Raw genomic sequence first — 7,878 nt, 5'->3', positions numbered from 1 at the left:
TCCTCCCGCGAGGGCCCTGGACCAGGCTCGCAGGGTCTGTCCTCCGAGTGAGGCTGTGTGAAGGCCTCCTGCCGCCCGGGGGCCGTGGGGCAGTTCAGTGCCGGGGCTGCGCCCCAAAGTGCACAGTTTAGTTGGGGAGAGGGACTGTGACAGGAAGTGGTCAATTACACCAGGAGGCAGAGTGCCCCCTGGGCTTCGCTGTGGATGCCAGGCCAGCAGCTCTCAGGCAACGGGTCTTCCAGGTCCCGGAGTGTCTGCGCATGTCTCGGGCTCTGCTGGGTGAAAATTCAGTTTTGTTAACTCGCTTAATGATGATACAAATATCACATAGTAATTAGGTGGGTTTTAAAAAAAAAATTTTTTTTCTTAGAGAAAAAGGAGAGGGAGAGATAGAAACATCAATGATGAGAAATGATAGGCTGCCTCCTGCACGCCCCCTACTGGGGACCGAGCCCACAACCCAGGCTATGCCCTGACCAGGAATTGAACCCTGACCTCCTGGCTCCTGGCTCCTGGGTCAATCGCTGAGCACACCATCCAGGCAAAGCCTTTACATCTTAGTGATGCCCTTGATGCAAAAATAACCACAAACAAGCGATGCAGGAGGTGGCGTGCTGGGCGGCTCTGCAGACCTCAGGCGGAGGCAGCTGACGTCCTGCAGCCGCGCCTGCGTGCAGCCTGCGCTTCAGGAGGAGGCTCTGGGCTCCCAGATGCGCCCTGGGGAGAGGAGGTGCCCCCCGCGCTCACCGGGCCTGTGGTGCCCCTGGCCGGCCCTCGTGGTGCCCGAGGCGTCCCCTGTGCAGGGTGGGGCACGTGCTCGCGTTGACAGCGCCGGCTCCGAGTTACGCCGACCTACCAAGCGCCGAGCTCCATCCCACGACAGACTGTGCTCGGTGACCCGATTGCTGGGTCAGGTGATGGCAGCTCCCAGAGTGGATGCCCGTTTCCGGCGTTCCGGTTTTGCCGGGAACCGGGGTTTTCCTGTTGACAATACCGCGGCTGTTTTCCTTGACTTGAGAGGCCGTTTGTTCGTTTGGGGGAAATGTCCGTCCCAAACGTGCCGTCAGTGAGCCCAGCGTGCAGCTCAGAGTCGCACCCGTGTCTCCTCCAGACGCCCCAGCTCCCCCCGCTCCCCCCAAGGCATCCCTCGGGATTTGGGCTTCCCTCCCGAGTGTGCGGTTAGAACACAGTGACGTTTGGAATATAAGACGTGACAAACCCCAGGCTGCTGGTGTCCCGGGATGGACTGTGCAGTGGGCGCGGTGCAGGCTGGGCCTCAGGGCGGGGGGAGCCAGCAGCTGGGGCCTCCTTGTGGGTCGGCTCAGGGCTGCCTGGTTCCCGTGGACTGGTCACCCGCACCGGACATTGTCCATCCTGGGCGATGGCGGTGTCTGGCTTCAGAGGGAAACCTGTCCCCGCCCCCCTGTAGCCAACAGCAAGACGAGCAGCATCAGAGCCAACTTCGAAAACCTGGCCCAGGAGAAGGAGCAGGAGGACCGGCGGCGGGCGGAGGCCGAGCGGGCGCAGAGGATGGCCCGCGAGAGGCAGGAGCAGGAGGAGGCGCGCAGGCAGCTGGACGTGAGTGAGGGACGCGGCCGGCTGCTCGCTCTCCCCTTCCTCTGCGGTTCCCACTGTCCCCTCTGAGCGTCCGTCCTGGGTGCAGCCCCTCCTGTGGCGGGTGACACGGCCCGGCCCGGCCGAGCCCAGGAGCACCTCCCGCTTCACGCCTTCCCTCCCGGCTGCTGCCCTTTTGTCACGTGACGTTACAGTCACAGGGTCTGGGGTTGGACGTCAGCATCTTGAGGGGCTCTTCCTCTGTCCTCCACAGTCCGCCCTCTGAACCCCAAAGATTCATGTCCGTTGCGTGGAAAATACATTCACCCCATTTAAAATATTTTTTCTTTTTAATCCTCGCCTGAGGATGTTTTTTCCATTGCTTTTTAGAGAGAATGGGAGGGAGGGATGGAGGGGGAAGAGAGAGAGACATCAACGTGAGAGACACATCGAATGGTTGCCTCCCGCACTCAGACTGCACCCGACCAGGGCCGGGAATCAAACCTGCAACCCAGGTACGTGCCCTCGACCCCGAATCGAGCCCGCAACCTCTTGGTGCATGGCTGTCACTCTAACTGCAGAGCCACACCGGCCGGGGCCATTCACCCCGTTTTAAATGTGTTTTTATTGATTTTTAGACAGAGAGGGAGAGAGAGAGAACCATCAATGATGAGCGAGGCATCGACCAGCTGCCTCCTGCTCTCACCCCCCATTGGGGATCAAGCCCCAAATCCGGGCATGTGCCCTAACGGGGAATTGAACCGTGACCTCCTGGTTTATGGGTCGATGCTTAACCACTGAGCCACTCAGGCTGGGCCATTCACCCCATTTTAAAGTCCCTAAAAGTCTCAGTTCGTTATAGCATTGCAGCATCAGCCAGCGCCCAGCTCCCACCGTCTGAGTCACTGGGTGTGGGTGGGGTCCCGGGCCTCGCGGTCATGGTGCGTCACCTTCCCGACCAATAACAAAGCAGGTTCCTGTGGTGGCGGCAGAAGGGCTGTGGCTGCAGGGCCTCCCGAGAGCTCACTGCCCCGGTGCCCTCCCCGCGAGGCACACCTGCTCCTAACGCCTGCTCTTCCCTCCGGGGGGTTGGTGTCTGGCTCACATGTGACCTCCCGGGGACCGGCGCACTCTGACCGCCGCTCCTCTCAGTTGCAGGAGCAAGCGCGCGCCCAGAGGCAGAGCCCGCCGGCCTCCCCCGCCCCCCAGCCGGCTCCGGAGAGGCCGCCCTCCAGCCCCGTCTATGAGGTTGGTGTCACTCAGTCTGCAGGTGATCTGACTCCCCAGGGACACCCTGCCCAGCTCGGTCCTTCGCGCCCTGGTCACTGGAGACAGCCGCCTGCCTCCCTCCCTCCCCCTCCCCCTCCCCCTCAGGGGGCCTACTAGCTCCCCTCCAGTCACGCCCGAACCCCGTCCTCTGTCCCCGAGACCACTGTCCAGGTCCTCGCACCTGTCTCCGCCCACCACTCAGCGGGCCTTGAGTCGCAAGGGCCTAACGCTAGCGAAGCTCTGAGGCGCAGGGGACTCGGACTGGGAGCCTCGCGGGACGGGGCAGGGGCTGGGCCTTGGGCACCTCACACTGGGCCTTTCTGTGAGCCGCTCCCTCGGCACACGGCTGTGAGCCCCACGCCCTCTCTACCCCCCAGTTGGCTCCCCATCCCGGGAAATGTGCCCCAAGCACTTGAACCCTTGAGTGGCTCCAGCGTCCAACCCGGAGGTGGTGCCCTCTTTCCGTCGTCTCCTCAGCGGCTCACATGGGCCGGCCCAGCCACACTGGTCACCTTCCATCAAAAGTCCGTGCCTGGCACGGCTCTTACCGAGCTCTGTGACCCCTTCCTCTGACCACCAAGGTGCCCTCGGGGACCCTGGTCACAATCACTGATCACAGCGTGGAGTTCAGAGGCTCCGTGGGCCCAGGGTCACGGTGCTTGTGAGCGCGGCATGGACCCCAGCTCGTTGGTCTCTCCCTGCCTCCCCCGCAGTCAATGGGGCGGCCCCGGAGGTCTGGGCCTGCAGAGGAGCGGCCCACCTGCCGTGGCTCAGCTGCAGGGCGTGGGTGTGGGGTGGGGGCTGGGTGTGGGGTCACCGGCCCTCAGCACTGCTCTGCATGGGCGGCCCAGCTGCCCCTCCTCGGGCCGCCTGCTCTCAGCCCCGGGACTGAGGTCAGTGTCAGGGACCCGGAGGCTGAGAAACGCCCCGCTGGCTCCCCCTAGGACGCCGTTTCCATGAAGGCCGAGCCCAGCTACAGAGGCCCCGTGAGCGAGCCTGAGCCCGTGTACAGCAGGGAGGCCACCGACTATCGGGAGGCCGGCGGCCAGCAGGGCCTGGCCTACACCCCCGAGGCCGTCTACACATCCACGGAGGCCCCGGGCCACTACCCAGAAGGTAAGGCTGCTGCTCGCTCGGGGAGGGCGCCCGCCGCACCCGCGCTCACACCTTGTCTGCTGTTTCCAGAGGAGAACACCTACGACGAGTACGAGAACGACCTCGGGATCACGGCCATCGCCCTGTACGACTACCAGGCTGGTGAGGCCCAACCCCTCGTCTCCGAGGAGCCCTGCTTTAGGGCATTATTACAGTTTTTAAAAGTCATTTAACTTTAAACAATTTGTGACAGAAATTCTACCTCTCCATGTAGACACACACACACATGCGCGCGCACACATGCATGCATACACACACACACACACACACACACACACAACCTTCAGTTTTCCCAAACCGTTCAAGGTCTGAAGCTTCAGTTGTCTGGGTGCCCCTGTCCCCTCATGACCCCAGCCCTCCAGATGGGGGGGCCACTGGGCAGCCTCCTCCTCGGGGCAGGGAGCCCCGAGACTCACTGTCCCCTGCCTCCTCCCCAGCGGGCGATGACGAGATCTCATTCGACCCCGACGACATCATCACCAACATCGAGATGATCGACGACGGCTGGTGGCGCGGGCTGTGCAAGGGCAGGTACGGGCTCTTCCCGGCCAACTACGTGGAGCTGCGGCAGTAGGCGCCACCCGGCCCGGCCCGCCACCTCGCCCTTCTTGGGGTTCGGGGCGGAGGGGAGGCTCCATATTGCTTTTATATTTAATATTCCCGCCGACGCTTTTGGAAATGTTTATGCCACAGAATTTGCTAATATATTGTAATCATGTTCCTTGGGAGGACTTGGGGTTGTTTTTATGCATTGGAGGTGTTTTCTTTTGCCAAATTGCTGTCACATGGAGCCACTTTGGGAACCTTAGTCCCTCTGAGTACAGGCTGTCCTCGCCCCATGGTCAGTGGGAAACCCCAGCACGAACTCGAGACCTTTCATTTCATCGCTGCTCAACGACGCTCTGGGGTGTCAGGAGTCCCTGTCCTCGGAGGAGGGATGGGCCCCGGAGACACTCCGAATTGAGGGAAACTCTAGAAAGCACGTGAGCTTCAGTGTCAGGTGGACACGCCTACGTGTGTGCCTGAAGTCCCACAGGACATGAGCTTAGCGACGGCCCTGTCTTTGTCCCATGTCTCCCTGTCTCGCCCTGGGTCCCCACCTCCTCATGCCTCTGCCTGTCCCCGAGCTGCGAGCTGCGTGGCACCTGCTCCTTAGAGACTGCCCTCCCCGACCTCCAGCTCGGCCACGGGACGGCCAGGCCTGGACGCTGCCCTGGCTGGCCTCGCGCGGACACGCGTCTGCTGTGCAGAAGTGGCCGCTTGGCCATGGGAGGCAGGCGCTCCTCGGGAGGGCGGCGAGCTGTTTGCCAAAGGATCGGCCTAAACGACAAATGCAATGCATCGACGCGGCTGAAAATGGGGAGCGACGAGCCGTGCTCTGAGCAGGACACTCCCGGGGCCGCCCGCCGCCCTCCGAGCCCGGGGCAGCCAGTCACAGGCCTGGAGAGCGTGCGGCGTCTCCTTCCGGGCGTTTCCGCAGCATCCGCTCCACCGCTCCGTTGGGTTTCCGTGCAGTTGTGTCTGAGTTTCTGTAGCGCACCTCATAGGTATGATTTTTTTAAATTAAATATTCAAAATAAACTTTTTTTGATCCACTTGCTGCTGACTCGCTTTGGCATTTGGTCCTTTTGTTCCCCTGGGTGGTGGCCACCCTGTCGGCTTCCCAGCTCCCGACTCCGACCCGGCGGTGACCCCGCTGTCAGCTCTGGGCGGCCGAGGCAATGGGGTTCCTTTCCTTTGGGCACAGCGAGCACCAGAGGAAGGGGCCTGGCCGCACGTTACTAAGCAGGAGGCAGGGCTGGGCTCCTCCCACTCAGACCAATCCCCCCTCGCCCCCCAAGTGCAGCTGCGTGGATGGGTGCCTCCTGGCTGGGCTCCAGCTGGGCTGTGCCTGCTGCTGGGCCTCGGAAAAGGGGCGGTGCCTGTGACCCAGTTCCACTGGAGGCCCAGCCTCCAGGGCAGGGGGGGCTCTGTGCGCAGCAGCACTGCTCACGGCCGCCAGCAGGGGGAGCCAGCCCAGCGCGCTCCATCCCTGGAGCATTGCTGAGCCTCGGAAGGGATGAAGGGATGCAGCCCTGACATACACGCTCCAACACGATGCCCTTGAAACATTCTGCGAGTGAACAACGCAGACCCCAGGGCCACGAGTAGGGTTTACTTACATGAAAGGCCAGAATAGCACCTCCACAGAGACAGGAAGTAGGCCAGGGTCGCCTGGGCTGGGACTGGGGAAAGGGAGAGCGAAGCTACTGGGGACGGGCTGTCAGCGTTAGGGCGTCGTGCAACACGGAAGGACTCTGCACCCTAAACTGCGCAGTGAGGACACCACTGGCCACTCGTGACCCCACCCACCAGTGACCCCCACTCCCTCTGCCCCTAACAGCCCAGCTCTGCTCCTGGCAGCACCGAGCCCAGCTCCCCGCCCCCTTCCCAAGGCTGCTGGCGTCGAGGGGTGGCTCACAGACTGTCGTGGCCGATGACGTTGCGGACATTTCTGGGAAAGTGCTGGCTTCTCTGACAAAGGGGCCGACAGCCGCCACGGCCCCTCCTTCCTGCCTCGGGGGCGGGTGTGGGGTGTGGAGCGGCAGCAGCCTGTGTTGCTGTGAGGCTGCGACGTGAGGGGCAGGCTGGAGGACCTTAGACTGGACACTGTTGAGCTGTCAGACCAAGCCAGGGACCCCCACTTCGCGCCCTGTCACCCACCCACTCCTCCTCCACCTGCTGATTGGAGGAGGTTCTGTTGTAGGTGCCGGGGCAGGTTCCTGCCCTCCGGGAACTTACACTTTGTCTAAGCGGCCTGTCACTGGGCGGGGTTTCTGTTATTTGTAGCCAAACACAATATCAATGAATACAACTTTAACATTTTAAGTACATTTTGTTGTTAATCCTCACCTGAGGATTCCCCCCCTCCCCATATTGATTTTTAGAGTGGAAAGGAGGGAAGAGAGAGAGAGAGAGAGAGAGAGAGAGAGAGAGAGAGAGAAGCATCAATGTGGGAGAGACATCAATCGGTTGCCTCTTGCACGTACCCCAGCTGGGACCAGGCATCCAACCTTTGACCCATCGATGCTCAGACCGACTCTAACCACTGAGCCCATGGCCAGGGCTGCCACCCTAATTTAAAGGGACCTGCTTCAAATAAAAATAAAAAATAAAATAAAGGGACCTGCTTCCAGGGTCCGAGTGAAGAAGCTCCCAGGGGGTTGAGTTGCTCTAGATAAAACGTCCGCATTTCTTGTGCCTGGACCCCACTATTTTTATTTTTAATTTAAATATATTTTTCATTGATTTTAGAGAGGAAGGAAGAGGGAGAGAGAGAAACATAAATGAAGAGAGAAAATCACTGATCGGCTGCCTCCTGCACGCCCCCCACTGGGGATCGAACCCCCAACCTGGGCATGTGCCCCTTCTGGGAATCGAACCATGACCTCTTGGTTCACAGGTCAGTGCTCACCCCCTGAGCCGCCGGCCGGCGGGGCTGGCCCCCACTCTCTCCCACGCAGTCTTACTGAAAGCCCCTCCCAGCTGCACAGAAGCTGCCCAGGGTCTGCCCCAGGCCGAGGCTGTGCTGGGCCGAGGGCGCAGAGCCCACGGGAGGCGATGCCGTGATAGGGAAACGGAAATGACCCTTCACGGCCAACAGCCCAGCCAAGGACACGACGGGCTCCTGCTCTATGGGGCTGGTCTCCGCAGCCGCGGGACGAAGGAACCCAGAGAGGCGGCAGGTGCAGGGGGAGGAAGCGGGAGGCGGCAGGTCTAGCGGGTGCCGACCGGCGGTGGCAGGGTCCGGGACTGGTGCTCGGTGTAACCAGCGTGGCTGTGAGGCTCTGAAACAGCGCAACTGTCGGCAGTGACCACGTGCAATGGGCATGGGGACAGGTGTTGGGGGGAACCCGGGCT

General features: G+C 61.6%; 1 protein-coding gene across 2 annotated transcripts in view; it reads left to right on the top strand.

Annotated features, from left to right (window-relative positions):
- CTTN (cortactin) overlaps positions 1 to 5,584 on the top strand; it is a 26,985-nt gene extending 21,401 nt beyond the window's left edge. For both annotated transcript variants that reach the window (XM_005859216.2, XM_005859215.2), the window contains 5 exons: positions 1,430 to 1,578; positions 2,707 to 2,802; positions 3,768 to 3,939; positions 4,009 to 4,080; positions 4,416 to 5,584. In XM_005859216.2, the coding sequence (XP_005859278.1) occupies positions 1,430 to 1,578; positions 2,707 to 2,802; positions 3,768 to 3,939; positions 4,009 to 4,080; positions 4,416 to 4,552 (626 nt within the window). In that variant the 3' untranslated portion in view covers positions 4,553 to 5,584. The remainder of the gene's footprint in view (positions 1 to 1,429; positions 1,579 to 2,706; positions 2,803 to 3,767; positions 3,940 to 4,008; positions 4,081 to 4,415) is intronic.
- The last annotated feature ends 2,294 nt before the right edge of the window (positions 5,585 to 7,878 follow it).

This window comes from Myotis brandtii, unplaced genomic scaffold, assembly GCF_000412655.1.
Source record: "Myotis brandtii unplaced genomic scaffold, ASM41265v1 scaffold1236, whole genome shotgun sequence".
Classification (NCBI taxonomy): Eukaryota; Metazoa; Chordata; class Mammalia; order Chiroptera; family Vespertilionidae; genus Myotis; species Myotis brandtii.
The sequence above is the reverse complement of the archived record's forward strand: the minus strand, read 5'-3'. Positions and strand labels throughout refer to the sequence as shown.